At 44.2% G+C, this 18456-nt stretch overlaps 1 protein-coding gene across 2 annotated transcripts in view; it reads left to right on the forward strand.

Moving 5' to 3' along the window:
- Nucleotides 1-18456, forward strand: part of CSMD2 (CUB and Sushi multiple domains 2) — a 588524-nt gene that overhangs the window by 501941 nt on the left and 68127 nt on the right. For both annotated transcript variants that reach the window (XM_088023017.1, XM_028113838.2), the window contains exons 42-46: nucleotides 4212-4400; nucleotides 6846-7023; nucleotides 8362-8507; nucleotides 15881-15961; nucleotides 16442-16555. In XM_088023017.1, the coding sequence (XP_087879143.1) occupies nucleotides 4212-4400; nucleotides 6846-7023; nucleotides 8362-8507; nucleotides 15881-15961; nucleotides 16442-16555 (708 nt within the window). The remainder of the gene's footprint in view (nucleotides 1-4211; nucleotides 4401-6845; nucleotides 7024-8361; nucleotides 8508-15880; nucleotides 15962-16441; nucleotides 16556-18456) is intronic.

Below are 18456 nucleotides of genomic sequence, written 5' to 3' on the forward strand. Positions count from 1 at the left end.
TGCATATGTTGATGTAACTATATTATTATACATTAACCAAAATTGGATAATACTATAAATACTGCTTTTGCACTTTTCTTTTTTAAAGTTAATTTTTAATTATATTAACAGTTATCAAACACACTTTGTTAAAAAGAAAGAGAGAGGGGGAGGGAAGGTACTTTGTTACCAAAGCCTGGAGGGCTTAAACAACACACATTTCTTCTCTCACATTTTTTCTTTAAATTTTTTTATTGTTATGTTAATCACCATACATTACATCATTAGTTTTTGATGTAGTGTTCCATGATTCATTGTTTGTGCATAACACCCAGTGCTCCATGCAGAACGTGCCCTCTTTAATACCCATCACCAGGCTAACCCGTCCCCCACGCCCCTCCCCTCTAGAACCCTCAGTTTGTTTTTCAGAGTCCATCGTCTCTCATGGTTCATCTCCCCCTCCGATTTCCCCCCCTTCATTCTTCCACGCCTGCTATCTTCTTTTTTTTCCTTAACATATATTGCATTATTTGTTTCAGAGGTACAGATCTGTGATTCAACAGTCTTGCACAATTCACAGCACTCACCATAGCACATACCCTCCCCAGTGTCTATCACCCAGGCACCCCATCCCTCCCACCCCACCCCCACTCCAGCAACCCTCAGTTTGTTTCCTGAGATTAAGAATTCCTCTGTTCTGAAGGCTGAAGTCCCAAAATCAGGGTGTGAACAGGGTTGGTTCCTTCTGAGGGCTGTGAGGGAGAGTCTCTTCCAGGCCTCTGTCCTTGCTTCTGCCGGTTTGCTGGCAGTCTGGAATTCCTTGGCTTATAGAAACATCACCCCCCATCTCTGGCTTCAAATCCTTGTATGTCTCCAAGTTTCCCCTTTCTGTAAGGACACCAGTGAAATTGGATTAAGGCCCTCTGTAATGACCTCATTTCAATTTAGGTAAAATGGCAAAGATCCTCTCTCCAAATAAGGTCATATTCTGAGGTACTAGAGGTTAGGACTTCAACATATGGATTTGGGCAGGGGACATAATTCAACCCATAACACCTCTGACAGGCCCACATGCTCTCCCCAGGGCTCCTCATGTTGGTTAAATGCAAGTACTGATGACACCACCATTGTGACAGGGACAGCTTCTCAGGGGCCTACCCATACACATTGTGCCTTCACCCCTATGATGGAGGCCTGCCCACTGAGTCCACACGATGGGACCAGACACTCACTGCGTTCCCCATGTGATAAGCCCGCTTGTCTCTATAAGAGTTGTCCCCGAGTCCCTTGGACTTCGCTGACTTCTCCCCGTAGAAGAGACCTACCTACTTCCACAGAGCCCTGGTCTCAAGCTCAGCCCCTCTCACACTCACTGAGGCTTCCAAGACACAGGCCAACACCCTGGGCCAGCCGTTCTCTCTGTGATATGCCCATTACTCACACTGGAGCTTCACATGTGCAGAGGCCCACTCCTCCTCCGAGGATTTTCCCTTGTTAGGGGGAAGCAAGGCACAAGGGCAACAGGTTTCTAAGTATGCCTTTGAAGGCCCAACACCTCCACTGGTCCAACTGAATGACAGGCCCAGAGGTGTCTACTCTCTGGTGGGCCCACCTCCTCCCGCTCACATTTTACCTTCATGACTTGGTGGATGTTCCCCTTGAGGCTTCCCTCAGGCCCAGCTACTCCCTCAGTGCCTGCCTGAGCTCCACAGACCTAATGATGCCTGTGAGCCCACTCTTGGTATCAGGGCAGTTGCTCCCCTTCAGACTTGACCTCAGCTTCCGTTAAGCTTCTCGTCTGTGGTGGTCCCACCCTCTGGGAAGGGGTTGTCTCTAGTGTCAGAGGCCCAGGTCCTCCTGCCAAGGCCTCCTAATTTATGTCAGGCCCGAATAGTTCTCCCTGCCCAACAGGCCCACATTCTCTACTTACACCTTCCTTAGCCCCATGGAGCTGTACCTTATACACAAGCTCTGACCACTCACCCCAGGTTTTCCCTTATGAGAAGACCCGTTTCTGAAAGGGCCACCTGTCCCCACTGAGGCATTTTGTATGGAGCAGGCCCATCTCCCTGTAGCCCCACGACTTTCTCTGAGGAAATCCAACTCCTTACTTTTTCTCAAAATCCCTCCTGTTAGACACTCTGAACTTCCTAGGCTGGAGTTTTCCTTTCTCCTCTCAGGTAAATATTCCCATAAAATTGCTACTAACAGCTTAAGCCACTCTTCCCGGGCCTCTCAGTTGGACAGGCTTAACTTATATCATTAAAACTTTTCAGGAGATCATGTTTATAAAGAACTTAGCAAAATGACAAGATACATAATTGTTCCAAAATGTTAGGCATCATTATTCATATTTTAATAATACGAATATTTTAATCATTTTAATATTAATATTTGCAGTTGTGGCACTTTATTAAAAATTTTATCTATTCCCACTGTAGTGTCTCCATGTGGGACAAACCCAGGAGCGCTTCGTTAGGAAAACTAATGATTCTGACCTTTAGGGTTCATTTCTGCCTGTAGTGCCCAACCTCTCCGATTGAAGCTTCTTCTGGTAAACAGGCTCTGAGATTTTTCTGTTTGAAAGCAGTCCAGGTTCTCTCACTTAAGTGTCTCTTTTTTCTAAAAAGCCCAGCTCCTTCTGCCTGAGACAATTCCTGTAAGAGACTCCCTCAGGGATGCCTGGGTGGCTCAGTCATTAAGCGTCTGCCTTCGGCTCAGGTCGTGATCCCAGGGTGCTGGGATCGAGCCCCGCATCGGGCTCCCTGCTCAGCGGGAAGCCTGCTTCTCCCTCTTCCACTCCCCCTGCTTGTGTTCCTTCTCTCTCTGTGTCTCTTTCTGTCAAATAATAAATAAAATCTTCAAAAGAGAGAGAGACTCTCCCTCAGGCTGCTCCTGGCTTCTGACGTGCAGCCACTCTCTTCTGGTTCCTCACCATCACGGGGTCCATGGCTTCCCCCTGAGGCTTCTCGTTAGAGGCCCAGCCCATCCATTCAGTCAGCTCCCTGGGCAGTAGCTCCCCTCTCTTACACTAAGGCCTTTATTTGCCGAATCACCCAAACCCCCTGCTGCTGACAGGGCCACGTGTCTCTTTTGGCTGACCAGCCTACCCGCTCCCACAATAGCTGCTTGGTTTTTTTGACACACCCAGTGACCCTGATGATTTCCCAGTGAAACCTGCCCAGTTCCTTCCACTGAGGCCTCCGTCAGTGAGACAGTGAATGGAAATACACAGCACAGGTGCCATCCCAGAGGGAGGTCTTCGGAAATGTCAGCTTCATGATCATTGTTATTTATATTGTTATTACATGTAATGAATGCATCCACTTCCATGGAGCATTCATTTGATCTCAACTCCCACTGAGAATTTCCACTGTCAGAACGCTCTGTCTACCCACTGCCAATTTCCTGTGTAGGAAGGGCCTGACTCTGGCCACAGCAGCTGTTCCTTTTTCCTGTGGATCCGATTAATCGGAGTCTGTGCTCTGTACACGTGCTCAGCAAACCCCGCGGCGACCTCTCCCTGTCAGACAGGTCTCTGGTCCTTCCATGAAGGTGTCTCCTTTTCGAGTTGGGCTCACCATTCTCAGGGAAGCAGCTTTCTTTCTCTTTGGAGAGGCTTCCTTATCTTACAGGCATACACATTCCTTTTGTCATCCAGTGATTCCCTCTGAAAAGTTTCTCTCCCAGCCGCAGACTTGGCTTACTCCCCCCAAGTTCCTCCATCTTGAAAGGTTGTAGTTTCTCAGAGTCAGAAAGACCCCACCCAAGTCCTCCCCTGACTGCTTTCTGTATTTGTGATCCAGAACATGGTTGTCATGGTTAAATGAGACGATCCACATGAAAGAACTGAGGTCAGTGCCCAGCCCCAAGCAGGTGCTCAGCAAATAAGGCTTCAGTCTAGCCTTGTCTTCCTTGAGACTCCTTTTCCCATGGAGACAGTAACAACAGATAACATTTATTGAGCTCTTACTTTGTGCCAGGACTATGCAAAGAGCTATGCATATATTAGCCCACTTAATCCTCACAATAATGGTTTTCTATATAAGAAACCTGAGGCATAGAAAAGTTTAATGTCTAGCCCAAAGCCAACAACTGGTAAATGACAAGGGTCCATCTGAGTCCAAGTCTTGGTGCTTCACATTATGTTAACTCTCTGCTGCTCCTATACTCTGGTTGAGGAGAAAATGTCCAGAGAGAATAAAGTGACCTTCTCTCCTGATCTTTTCCAGCCTATGAACTTCAAGAGTGCCCAGACCCAGAGCCCTTTGCCAATGGCATTGTGAGGGGAGCTGGCTACAATGTTGGGCAATCAGTGACCTTCGAGTGCCTCCCAGGATATCAACTGATTGGCCACCCCGTCCTCACATGTCAACATGGCACCAACCGGAACTGGGACCACCCCCTGCCCAGGTGTGAAGGTATGTCCCTCCCTCATCCCTGGTGATTCTTCCTAAGGAGACTGATTCAGAGTACTCCTGTGCTCCATGGAATCACCCATGCTGGGGAGTCCAGGCAAACCCTGTCCATCCTGTTTTCATATGGAAGGGACCCAGCCTATCCAGGGAAAGAGTCTTGGGGACAGACCTCTGGGCCAAGCTTGGGAGGACCTGGAAGAGATGTAAGCCACAGCCAAGGGAATACCTACTCAGCCCTTGGGAAGATCCAACCCCGTCAGAAGGGAAGACTGTAATTTTATCTCTTTCCTAAGACTTACACCTGTATATCCAATTCCTTACTAAAGAGCTTCACTTACCAGAGGCATCTAAATCCTAATATATTCAAAAGTAAAGTCATCATCTTTCTGCCATTCAACGGAAGTCCTCATTAGTGAAGGGCACCTCTAGTCACCTGGTTACTCTGCCCTTACTTGGCACCTCCCTCTCGCCTATCTGACTTAATTCACTGAGTCTTGATAATTCTACATCCTGATTACCTTCCAAATGCATCCACTTCTTTCTCTGCACTGCCTCTGCTTTTACCCTGCCACCACTCGGATGAGGCTCCTCGCTGGTCTCCCAGTCTTTGGTCCTGCATTATTCAAACCATTTTTCACAGCATAGCCAGTGTGAGCCTTCCAAACCATCAACACACTCCAGACCCTGCCCTGCTCAGAAGCCAACAGGGCATCCCCATCTCTGTTGGGGTAAATTCCAAACCCCTTCGTGTAGCACACCATGTCCCTCTGGGCCTGGTCCCTGCATACCTCCCAGTATTCTCCACTCTCACAGATTTTATGTCCAGCTAAGCTGAAGTGCTTTAGTGGTCCCAGTGTGCCATGTTCCCTTGCCTCTGGTTCTTAGCACATGCTGTCCCTCCCTCATGGAACATCGCTCTTCTCTCTTGCCTTGTCTACTTAGCCTTGTCTACTCAGCCTTGTCTAAATGGGAACAATACCAAGAATCCTTCCCTACCCTCACCAGCCTGGGTGAGGGGTGCCCCCTGTTGCTCCTGTAGCATTCCAGGTTGATGTGTTCCCCCCACCCCCGGGCTGGCATCTACAGAGATCGGTTTACTTAGCTGTATCCCAGTGGGCTGTGAGTGCTACAGAACAAAACCACGTGCTTGGTATCTTTGCTCCCCTTGGTCTCCCCAGGCTGTGCCTGACCCTGACACTGAGTGGATGTGCAGTGTGTGTAGGAGGAATGGTATGTCCATGCATACCCCTTTCAGGACGCATATCTTCTGCCTGGAGGCATTGGGATTCTTTCTCTTCACTCTGGTCTGCCCCCATCCAGACGTCTGCTTGTTTCCCTGTGCCAGCCAAATACACTCATTATTCTGGACCAGGGTTTGTTTGTTTGCCCTTTTTTTCTCCTCCCTGATGACTAAATTGGAACATTATGGAGATTTCAAGGCCTCTCCATCCCCCTACCCAAAGCCTAGATGAGAATGAGCCTAAAATTGGGTGTCACTTTTGGGGGACAGGAAAATAGGGAGAGAGGATCATATCTAGGCAGCAAATGTCTTCTCTGTGAGCTAAGTGCCAGGTTGGACATTTTGCATCCATCAGTTCACCTAACGGCCGCCACAGTCCTACAAGGTGGGTGCTCTTATTTCCATTTTACAGGTGAAGAAAGAGAGTAAACTACTGTCTAAGGTCATCTAATTAAGGTTTAGCCATGATTTGAACCCAACCTTAGCTTCACCACAAGAATCCTTATCTCTTAGGTCAAGACCAAAAGTACCACTCTGGGTACCTGAGTGGCTCAGTCAGTTAAGTGTCTGCCTTCAGCTCAGGTCATGATCCCAGGGTCCTGGGATCGAGTCCCACATCAGGCTCCCTGCTCAGTTGGGAGTCTGCTTCTCCCTCTCCCCCCACCTGCTCGTGCTCTCTTTCTCGCGCTCTTGTTCTCTCTCAAATAAATAGTTTTTTTAAAAAAATCTTAAGAAAAAGAAAGAAAGTTTAAAAAAAAGTACCACTGTAAGAATCTTAGAGCAAATAAGAAGAGAGAAAGAGATAGTTTCCTATTTTCTTAGCTCATCCCAGCAAAAGTACTACAGCCCTGATCCTGACATGTGTCCTCCACTCCATTCCTAGGAAAGGAGAGAGGAGTGCTTTAGTGTGTCCTTCTTTCTGGGCAGGTCCTATCCACAGGAAGAAGAGGGGGGCTGGGGACTGAGGCTGGCCCACAGAGGCACCTGCACTGAAGATCAGGGGCTGGATGGGGAGTGGTGTGCTGGGGTTGGTGGGGGAAACCACGCACAGTCATCCTCAGCCGCATCACCTCTCCCCATCCTGCCTGACCTCCTGGAGCAGAATAATTTGTGCTGGGTGCTGGCACTTCGTAAGGGAATCATAAGGGAATTTTCAGGCGGGGGGTGATCTCCCACACTCATCTGTGTTTATGTTCCCTCCCTGGCAGTCCCCTGTGGTGGGAACATCACCTCCTCCAATGGCACTGTGTACTCTCCTGGCTTCCCCAGTCCATACTCCAGCTCCCAGGACTGTGTCTGGCTGATCACCGTGCCCATTGGTCATGGCATCCGCCTCAACCTCAGCCTGCTGCAGACAGAGCCCTCCGGAGACTTCATCACCGTCTGGTAGGGCCAGCTGCCATGTCGACAGCCAATTAGAAAGGGGCATTAGCTGGGCTTTAAACTGGGTTACTCAGCTTTTGGTTCAGGAAACCAAGAGCTGAATGGTTTTCAATGGTGGTCAGCTTCCTGGCTTTCAAATAAACATAGTAAATGAGGGCTCAGTTTCAATTACCCTCTGTGACCCCTTGAAGGGAGAGGAATGGGAGGACAGTGGTTTCCAGCCCAGAGTGCTCCTAGGGGTCAGAGTACCAATGGGTGGGTGTGTGGATAGGAATGGTCGCAGATACACAGACTTTTCTCACTTTTTCCAGAGTCCAAGCCAAAATTCTACATTTACCTAGGATAAGCTACCCAGTTTTGGGGTGGAATTCCGTAAAGTCCCACTGGTCATCTCATGCTAAACAGTATTGTCCAATACAACGTTGTGCAGTAGTGGAAACATTCTCTATCTGTGCTGGCCAGTACGGTAGCCAGCGGCTACAGGTGGCCATGAGTGCTTAAATGTGACTAGAGTGACTGAGGAACTGATTTTTTAAACTTTATTTAATTTTAATTAATTTAAATATAAAGAGCCACATGGAGCCTAGTGGTTACCAAGTTGACAGTTCCACTCTGAGTGATAGAGTTAGAATATCTTGAAGTGACTTTAAAATGGGAGTACGAGTTATGAGCCAATAAGTGTAGTCTCTTAGACAGTTCTTCCCAAACCACTGGGCCTTTGGACAAATATATAATTTAAGGATTCTTTTGTTTAGGGGTTACTGCCATTCTGGGAATCAACAGGGGATAGTGAGAGTCTCTTCCCAAAATTCCCAGGGCTGGATAACTGTAATCAGACTACCCTGGGTTAATTCCCAGTTTCCTTTCCAGGCAATGATTAAGAACAGATAGGAGGGACTAGATACGTTTCCGGGAAAGAAATCCTTTGCCTAGAAAGGCAACATGGGTGTGTGTCTGCTTGGAGACAAGGAAGTGGGGCTGGCATGGAGAGCAGCATGAACTCTTCCTCAGCCGCATCCTACTTCTGCCCAGAGAGAACCTGCCCAGTGGCTCCTGCTTCTCAGCTGAGACTGTTGCCCCCAGGAGCCCATTACAGAGGCTGGTGAAGAATCAGGTGAACGAGGAGTCAGTGGGTGTTTTGCCAACTCTATCAGCTCTGTTGGCAAACTGAGTTGGGAGAGATTAGACGGAGGTGCACAGGGCATTGGAGAAAGACAGTGTTGGGCACAAGTAGAGTCATAGCCTCCCCCTCCAGGTGACTGTTAAGGCCACTGATGGTAGAGGCAAAGCAAGCAGCCATGGTGACTTGCGACATACCAGAACATTCTTTCCTACGTGCAGGGATGGGGCCCAGCAGACAGCTCCACAGCTTGGAGTCTTCAGCCGGAGCTTGGCCAAGAAAACATTGCACAGCTCGTCCAACCAGGTCCTGCTTAAGTTCCACCATGATGCAGCCATGGGTGGGATCTTCGCCATCGCCTTCTCTGGTCAGTATGGAAGCCTGGCAGGGGAGGGAAGCACCATGCTCTCAAGTCAGGGCCGCGCTTGATCCCTGGTTCCACCATTCCCAGTCTCATGATTCTGAATGAGTTACATAGCTTCTCAGCCTCAGTGTCCTCAGAGTTATAAGAGTTAAATGTGTTAACCTACGTGAAATCCCCCAGCACAGACCTCTACACTATTAGGGTAGAGAGGTACACGGCACTGATCTTGGTGCCGAGTCCAAGCTTAGAGGCAGCAGGATGAGGCTTCTCATTCCACTCATTCACATCAACTCACTGGCTGGGTAACCCACTTACTTGTTCCCCAGCTTGTCCCTTAGCACCTTCTAGAGGGTTGTCCCACTCCAAAGGAATCCAGGGTCTCTGCTGACCTCACAGGAAGTACTGTGCACAAGTGAAGTCATGGAGAATTCAAGCAGGAGGAGCATGAACAATTCAGGGTGGGCTTGTCCTTCTCGACAGCCAGCCAGTTTTCTTCTAAAAGTCCAAAGTTATGGATCTGGATACTTCCTCATTTTTGTTACAGTGGAAACAGCATTGAAAAACTTAAAGAAAGTTCTCTGTGGGCTTGTGTCCCATCTAAAGAGTAATCCTCCATGTTACAGTTTGCAGAGCATTACATGTATTTGAACTGGAGCTTGACTTTATTCCTGGCTCCATCTTACAGACACTGGATTTTATCAGATTTTTAAATTTTTGCCAATACGGTGGATGCATGAAATAGCATTTCACTCTTATGTTAATGATGAGGTGAGCATCCTTTCATATCTTCATTAACTATTCATGCTTTCTTGCTCTGTGAAATATCTGCTCCCCATAGAGCTTTCTTCCTCTGAGGAGAGAAAGATAACAAACAAATAAAGAGACAGATGAAATCTTTGCAATTTGTAATAAGTTGCTATGAAGGAAACAAATAAGATAGACAAAAAGATGAGGAACTCTGCTTCATGTAGAATAATTGTGGAAGACCTGTCAAAAGGCAATATTTGCAATAAGAACTAAAGAAAAAGAAGGAGGTAGATTTGTGGAGACTGGGGAGTAGGGACTGGTATGCGAGAAAGAATGTCTGGCATTCTGTAGGCAAACATTAGCTTTAAATGAATTTCTTCTCATATAAGGACTAGTAAGTAGAAATGAAAAGTACCTTAAGGACAGCTGTGAACAAGATTCTACAGTATTTTCTTAATGAGATAATCAGACTTGAATTACAGAGAAAAATGTCCTTGGAAACATGTAGTTTAGGAAATAGAAATAAATTTTGGAAAGCATCTGCTTCCAGCATAAAAGTCTAGACAACATGGACTCCAAATAAGAGATAACTAAAAGGGGATCTAAATGTCTTCTCTTCCCTTCCTGAAAAATTCAGTCCCAAAGCTGTTAAATGGGATGAAGCAAAGTGGGAAAAGCAAAGAGGAGAGAAGCAAAGAGGAGAGAGGGGGTCCACACTGAGGGGCGACATCTGTACAGAGACCGGGCTGGCCTGGGGTATCAAGGCTCTGAGCAAACTGACGGAACATCCGTGTAGGGTAAGAGCCCCAGCAGAGTGAGAAGGCATCCACACAGAGGATCCATCAGACTCCAAGGTGGGAGAGCAGGGAATTCACGTAAGGGAGGAGTGGCAGTAGAGATGGGGACTTGATTCCCTATGGGTAAGTAAGTTAATAGATTAAGGACAATCAAAGGTAGGTGTCTCACTAAGAGAAGAGGGTTAGAAATGTGGCAAGAGCAAAAATTAGAATATACCCAGGGAACTGGATTGGAATTGGAGGTCTGAGTTTGAGCTATGGTTTTCAATATGTACACACAGATACAGAAGGAGATCTGGGTATAAACGTGGGTGTGCACACGTACATGTGTTCCTTAGCTCTTTCCACTAAGAGGGCTTGGAAGCAATGACTCCTCAATAGCAATGAACACACCTAGCTCCGGATTCTGGTTTCAAATACCATTTTCCACTAAAACGGACCAGAACTCCTTAAAGAAAAGGAAACTATAGGAACAAAAATACGGGCAGCCCAGAATGAAACGGTAAAACCGTGACCTACAATGGCTGTTGCCCAGTTGGCTGCCACTTGACATAGCGCAACGAGCCCGCCCCACCAGTTAACATGTTAACCAGTACTGGAGTCTGCCTACGCTGCATCAGGGCCTCACCGCCAAGGGGAGCAAGGGGAGTAGGGACAAAGTGAAGTGGAGGAGTCCCGAATGTCCCCCCGCCCTCGAGTTCTTTAGCAATAACATGGTAGATACAGTGTGTGCTCTGGGGGGAGGAGGGAGGGATTGTCTATAAAACACCGAAGGTCATGCACCAAAAGACTAGCAATAGTTGTGCCTGGGTGCTGGTGGGACTTGGAGAGTTTCCATTTTATTGTTTTTTAGTATTCCACCAGCTCTCTGCATTGAGCAGAAATGTGTAGTTTTTTAAAAAATATAATGGGAAATCTACCCCAATCAAACTAGCAACCACAATATATTAAACACTCAGGCTGTGTTGAAGTGGAGGTTTCTTTTTACTGATTTTTTTTTCCTGAAAGTTAAGTGTGTCTAAGAGGATATTTTTTTCAGAATTTGAGACCCTTTATTTTTTCAGTTTTATTGAGATACAGTTGGCATACAGCACTGTGTAAGTCTAGGGATACAACATAATGACATGACTTACATATATTGTGAAAAAATCACCACAGTAAATTCAGTTAACAGCCATCATCTCATATAGATACCCCAAAAAAGGGAACTTTTCCCTTGTGATGAGAACTCTTAAGATCTGCTCTCTCTTAACAACGTTCAAATATACCAAACAGCAGTGTTAACATCATGTAACACATGATATCCCCAGTACTTATTCATCTTATAACTGGAAGTTTGTACCCTTTATTCAATTCCCTACCTGGAAAATATACTTTAAAGATATGCACGTGGCCGAGATTGAAAGATATCAAATTTAAAAAAAACTTTATAAAGGAAAACGTTAAGAATTGGCTAAGCAGAGGGATGCCTGGGTGGCTTAGTCAGTTAAGTGTCTTCCTTCGGCTCAGGTCATGATCCCAGGATCCCGGGATCGAGCCCTGTGTCAGGCTCCCTGCTCAGGGGGGAGTCTGCTTCTCCCTTTCCCTCTGCCCCATCCCCAACTCAAGCTCACTCTCTCTCACAAATAAATAAAATCTTTTTTTAAAAAAAAGAAAGAATTGGCTAAGCAGAATGAGCAGAAACTTCATGCATCTACAAATCCAAAGAGTGCCCTAGATAAATATAAGCAGAGGATAAACTGTGAAAATATATTTAACCGGCAGAAGTCAGTCTTTTCTTTTTAAGAGAGGGAGAGGAGGGTAGGGGGAGAGGAAGAGAGAGAGAATCTTAAGCAGGCTCCATGCCCAGTGCTGGGCCCTACCTCACAACCCTGAGACCATGACCTGAGCCAAAATCAAGAATCAGATGCTTAAGTGACTGAGCCACCCAGGCGCCCCCAGAAATCAATCTTAAATATGCACCAGGTTCTTCAAATTTGTAAGAAAAATAGGGGCAAAGGACTAATAGAAGGTTAAGAAGAAAAATCCAAATAGTCTATTACTCTATGAAAAAAAAATGTTTAACTTATTATCAAATGTCAATTTAAGAAAAAAGAAATACTACCTTTTTTGTTGTTTTATCAAATTGACAACGATTAGAATTGATGACTGCTTCCCCCAATTGGCTCTGAGTTCCATGAGGGCAAGGACTGTGTTTTGTTTCCTCTTGCATCCTCAGTGCCTAACACAGTGCCTGACCCAGGCTAAGGCCTCCACAATCATTAAATGAATTGGATGGAAGAATGATAGTACCCAGTGTTGGAAAAACTGCCACTCTGTTGCTGACATCAGTTATAGCCATTTTCCTGGAGAGAAAAATGGAAGCATACATCCAATGCAGGCATGGTCCTCCCTGGTTTCTGTTAAATCACAGTTAAAACTTCGTGGTTACCTCAAGAGTGCCTCTTGGTTTTAATACCTACATTTCCTGAAGCTTCTGTGTCTCTCAATACAACATTTTTCAGACAACACATCTATAGAAAAAAATTGGTTAAATCATCAAAATATAATACAACATTTTTAATAAAACTATATGCAGGGAAATTCTCAGGTTACATTCCAACTGCAATTGGTAAAATGTCAGGATCCCAGGTGAACATTTGGAATGTGTATCTGCATTGCTGCTGGTTCTGAGAGGTTATGATAATGTGATGTTCATTGTGAACCATACTGTACCCCCCACAGTGCCATCCTGAACACATGCCCACATTACCCTTGTTTTCTGGCTAGGGTTTCTCGATGCATCATGCTGAGAAGGCTCGCATGGTGTGCTACGGTATGCAAAGTGCATGTGCTACAATGCATAGAGCCGCTGTTTTGTTACAGCCATAGTCATTCTTGGGTGGTCAAGCAGTAATGTTTCAAGTATTTAACTTCTAGCATTATGGTTTGTTGCATATATATATGTATCTCATTATTTTAAATACTTTCTGGATTTGGGATTACCCACTGTAATTTTTTCCCACTTGAAGTCCTGGGAAATAGGCTCCTAGTTAACATCCTTACACGGAGTTTCTGATTTCTGGAAGTGGGTTACTGATGTTCAGTAGGAGATGCTTGTACTTTACAAAGGTCATACAATTTAATCATTCCTATTTTTTTCAATTTTTTATTTAAATTACAGTTAGTTAACATGCAGTGTAATATTAGTTTCAAGTGTAGAATTTAGTGATACAGCACTTCCATACATCACCTGGTGCTCATCACAGGTGTATACCTTAATCCGCATCACCTATTTAACCCATTGCCCCCACCCACCTCCCCTCTGGTAACCATCAGTTTGTTCTCTATACTTAAGAGTCTGTTTCTTAGTTTTGCTCTTTTTTTAAACCTATGTTCATTTGTCTTGTTTCTTAAATTCCATATATGAGTGAAATCATCTGGTGTTTGCCTTTATCTGATTTATTTTGCTTAGCATAATACTCTCTACCTCCATCCATGTCATTGCAAATGGCAAGATTTCATTCTTTTTGATGGCTGGGTAATATTCCACTGTAGTGGAATATTATATATACCACATATATATACTATATATAGTGTATACACACACACACACACACACACACACACCATATATATATATATGCCACATCTTTATCTATTCACCAGTCGATGGACATTTGGGCTATTTCCATAATTTGGCTATTGTTGATAATGCTGCTATAAACATTGGGGTGCATATATCCCTTCAAATTAGTATTTTTGTATCCTTTGGGTAAATACCTAGTAGTGCTATTTCTAGATCGAAAACTATACAAAGAACTTATAAAACTCAATACATAGAAAACAAATAATCCAGTTAAAAAATGGGAAGAAGACATGAAAAGACATTTTTCCAAAGGAGACATCTAGATAACCAACAGACACATGAAAAGATGCTCAGCATCACTCATCATCAGGGAAATACAAATCAATACCCAACTTTTACATCCACATGGATGGGACTGGAGGAGATGATGCTGAGTGAAATAAGTCAAGCAGAGAAAGTCAATTATCATATGGTTTCCCTTATTTGTGGAACATAAGGAATAGCAGGGAGGACATTAGGGGAAGGAAGGGAAAAATGAAGGGGGGGGAATTGGAGGGAGAGATGAACCATGAGAGACGATGGACTCTGAGAAACAAATGGAGGGTTTTAGAGGGGAGAGGGGTGGGGGGAGGGGTTAGCCTGGTGATGGGTATTAAGGAGGGCACGTACTGCATGGAGCACTGGGTGTTATGCACAAACAATGAATCGTGGATCACCACATCAAAAACTAATGATGTATTGTATGGTGATTAATATAACAAAATAAAATTAAATTTAAAAAAATCACCTGGTAAAGAAGAAAAAAAGCTACAATGAGATACCACCTCACACTTGTCAGAATGGCTAAAATCAGCAACAAAGGAAACAACAAGTGTTGGTGAGGATGCAGGGAAAGGGGAACCCTCTTGCACTGTTGGTGGGAATGCAAACTGGTGCAGCCAGTCTGGAGAACAGCATGGAGGTTCCAGAAAAAGTTAAAAATAGAACTACCCTATGACCCAGCAATCATTCCTAGTTTTAAAAAAGGAAGAAAAAAATTCATAAAAGATGCATGTATAGAGAAAGATGTTTATCATAGTTTTATTTTAAATTGCGAAACTTTGGAAACCTTTACAGTTAATAATAGAGCATCTATTAAATTCTAGTCAGTCATGACAATCCTTATGAAGTCATTTCAATCATTTTTTTAGAAATTTAATTACATCGGAAAATTCTTGCAGTATAATAGTAAGTGCACAAGGATCGATGTAAAGTTTGTAAGAGAAAAATAGATATGCAGAACGTGTATACGCTAAGAATTCACAGTACAGGGTTAACAGTGGTTATCTCCAAAAGGCTGGTAGATGAGTTTAATTTTCTTCCTACTGTTTTTGTAGAAAATCTCATATTTTCTCTAATGACAGTGCATTACATTTGTAACTTTCTTTGAGAGAATGTTCTTTGTAAGAACAAAAAACATAGTGGGGTTTGGGATGATGTATGGAAGTGTTATATCACTAATAACAGCAGTAGCAATGGCAACAGCAGCTTGCACTTACATAGTACATGCCAGGTAGTGAATGGAAACCAAGCTATGAGCCCACACTGAGCTTTGTCTTGGTAACACCATCCATACACAGTCCAGTCTCTGCCCAGAGGAATGTTTTCCAGTGTAGAAAATCCACTGAAGCCAGAGATGTTTGGCCAAGGGTCAAAAGGGAAACTAGCTGGCTTTAGTGGGCATTCGCATGAGCTACACTTGGTACTTAGATGCTATGGAAAGAATGTGGGACTTGAGAGCAGCCAGACCTGGATTCAAGTCCTATGGCACTCACTTCCTGTGTGACCTTGGAGAAGTAAGTGAAGCTTTTCGAATCTCAGCTTTCTCATAAAGAAAGTAAGAACACCTCGCAGGGGGATCAGCCATCATGAGAATTAAAGGTGACAGCGTGTGAAAGTGCCTCACATATAGTAGGTGCTTGGGAAATGCTTCTCTCCCATTCCCTTCAATGCTAGTGACTATTGCTGACTTCTTAGATTCTCTCTCCTTTATCGTTGGTGTTACTATATGGCTCCTGGCTTTTGCATCAAAAACAAACAAAAAGAAAAGGATGACAGCAGATAAGCAAAACAGTACTTGGCTAAACTTGCCCTGTGTGCAGATCAAGTCACTAGTATCTGTGTGAGTGAATGAGGAATGAGAAGGTGAAGTATTGAACAGGTGAATGACAACAGGCCCGGAGAATGATGCTCTTACACCAATTTGTCTGCTTCTGTCTTTTCAGCTTATCCACTCACCAAATGCCCTCCTCCCACCATCCTCCCCAACGCCGAAGTTGTCACAGAGAATGAAGAATTCAACATAGGTACCCCCCCCCCAAACCAGCAAGGACTGGGCAGGCGAGGAGGGGCCAGGTCAGGGTGGGGCTGGCCAGCAAAGTGCATCTCTCTCTCCCGTCCATGGAGAGAAACGGTAGGCCCAGTGCAAGATGGCTGATGTTCTGTCAACTGAGTCTGCTCCAAAAATACAAACACTTCCTTTTAGCCATCACTAGGCAGAGGAGACAGGAAGGCAGTTTTCTTCTGTGATTCAAGTCAGTATGTTTTTGAGAAATAAATCCACGTGAGACATTATAAAAAGTTCCTGGAATGTAGAAGCTCAAGGCTGAGCTGTGAGAAGCAGGTAGCAGCTTTCTGGGTCATTTGATTGGAGCTGACCTGATTATTTAAGTCTGAAAAGAACACAACCCACCACTGATTGACTTGCCTGGAAGTGGGTTTAAGGACTAAGGGGAGCCCCCTCCAGACTTCTCCAGGGAATCCCCATGTTGGTCTCTCTTTGGCAGGTGACATCGTTCGCTACAGGTGCCTCCCTGGCTTTACCTTAGTAGGTAATGAAATCCTGACCTGCAAACTTGGAACTTACCTGCAGTTTGAAGGACCACCCCCAATATGTGAAGGTAATTGCACAGAGCCATGCCTTTATGGGCCTGAAGTTCCTCCAAAACGTAGCCTTTATCTTATGCCTCCCTATCTTCCCAGTCCCTGCCCATAAAGTAAGAGGTCATTTGGTGAATGTTTGTTTATATGAATGAATGATTGTTCTAGAGAAATTCTCTGTCCTACTCTTAGGTCTGGGCTACAAATCGCCATGGTAACCACGTGTATCTTTGTCTTCCTTTTTTCTAACTGGTATTGTCTGGAAGTGGCACACTGATCATTAGAAGGAGGAAGTTCTGGAACCTCAAGGAGAGGTGGGCTTGCACACCAACCTAGCCCTACTGGAGTGCAGATGTGCTCAAGGTCCTGTGTGCTGAACTTCATTCCAGTGTGACACCTTGACAGAAAATGGGAATTGGCTTCACCAAGTGATCCTTACTAAGACCAAAAACAAACTCTCCACTCAAAAAGCATCTGACCTAGGACAAGATATTTAACTGTCCCATGGCTCAATTTTCTCATCTGTAAAATAAAGATAATAATATTACTTATACTATGGATTTATTGTGAGGAACTAAATGGATTAATAATGTAAAGCACTTTAGAACTATGCCTGGCACAGAGTAACTGCCCAATGGGAGTTATTATTTTTACTAGTACTGCTAGTACCACTACTGCTTCTGGCACTAGTGCTACCAACAAATATTTAGTAGTCTATGGAGAAAAGGTCAGCTTCTCCCCCACTTCTCATAAGGTGAGGGTAGAGAATCCACAGTATGGATTGTTAGTGAGAAAGAAAGAAGCTGCAGCCCTAGAATTAGCTGCCCCGATACCTTGAGAAATTCATTATCTCTGAGTTGAGCTGACCTACCCACACACCAAACAACCAGCCCCCTATAAAAGTGGACTTTAGCTTTGATCCTGCTCCGGAACGTCTCTGCTTTGCTCCAGCCCTAGTTCCTCATCTCTGGCTGTTTCTGTGTCTACATGGCTCCAGCCTTCTTGGCTTTGCTCCTATCCTTAGCCTCATGCTTCCCTCTAGGACTTGGTGTCGTACTTGGCTTCTCAAGATGTGACCCTTTGCTGGCTTTTTTATAATAACAGCTTTATTGGGATAGAGTTCATGTAGCATGCAACTCATCCATTTAAAGCACTTCAGTGATTTCTAGTGTATTCAAAGTGTTGCAGCCATTAGACAAATTTAGAAGATTTTTGACACCTCAAAATGAAACACTTTACCCATTAGCAGTCAGCTTCCATTTCTTCCAGGCCCTCCCCCCAACACACAGTTCTAGGCAACCACCAATCTAGTTCATGTCTCTATGAAATTGACCGTTCTGGATATTTCGTATAAATAGAATCCCACAAGAATTTTTTTGTATGCTCAGGAAATAAAAATAAAATCTAATATTGGTAAAGAATGGAAATATCTACCACAATCATTAAGAAAAAAATGAATACAGGTAGAATGGTTCAGACGCAAAAAGTAACAATGAGCTAAGAAATCAGTAAAATAGGGTAGTAAATCTAAACAATACTGACCATAGTAAATTTAAAAATATAACACACAACTAGACAAATAAATGGCGTTGGAAGAAAAAAAAATGAACTCAGGACCCTTGCTTGTTGAGGAGAAGCATAGATATTGATTAACCCTCTATGTTAGTTAAATATATAAATTAAAAATAAAGCTTAAATTTATGGATAGTTTTTTGAAATTATGGATAACCACAGTATGTTTAAGTTCTAAGTCCATAATCAAAAATAAAGATAAAGAGAACTCAATTAATCCAATAGAAACATTGAAGGAGGAAAAAAAATCATGGTAAACAGAAAACACAAAATAAGGTAGCAAATCTAAGTGCAAATATATGTGTAACCATAGTAAATATAACTGAATAAAACTGCTAATCAAAGGAAA

The sequence above is a fragment of the Eumetopias jubatus genome, unplaced genomic scaffold (assembly GCF_037043125.1).
Source record: "Eumetopias jubatus isolate StellerSeaLion01/CBP00866 unplaced genomic scaffold, mEumJub1_p1.0 scaffold_4, whole genome shotgun sequence".
NCBI classification, from domain to species: Eukaryota; Metazoa; Chordata; class Mammalia; order Carnivora; family Otariidae; genus Eumetopias; species Eumetopias jubatus.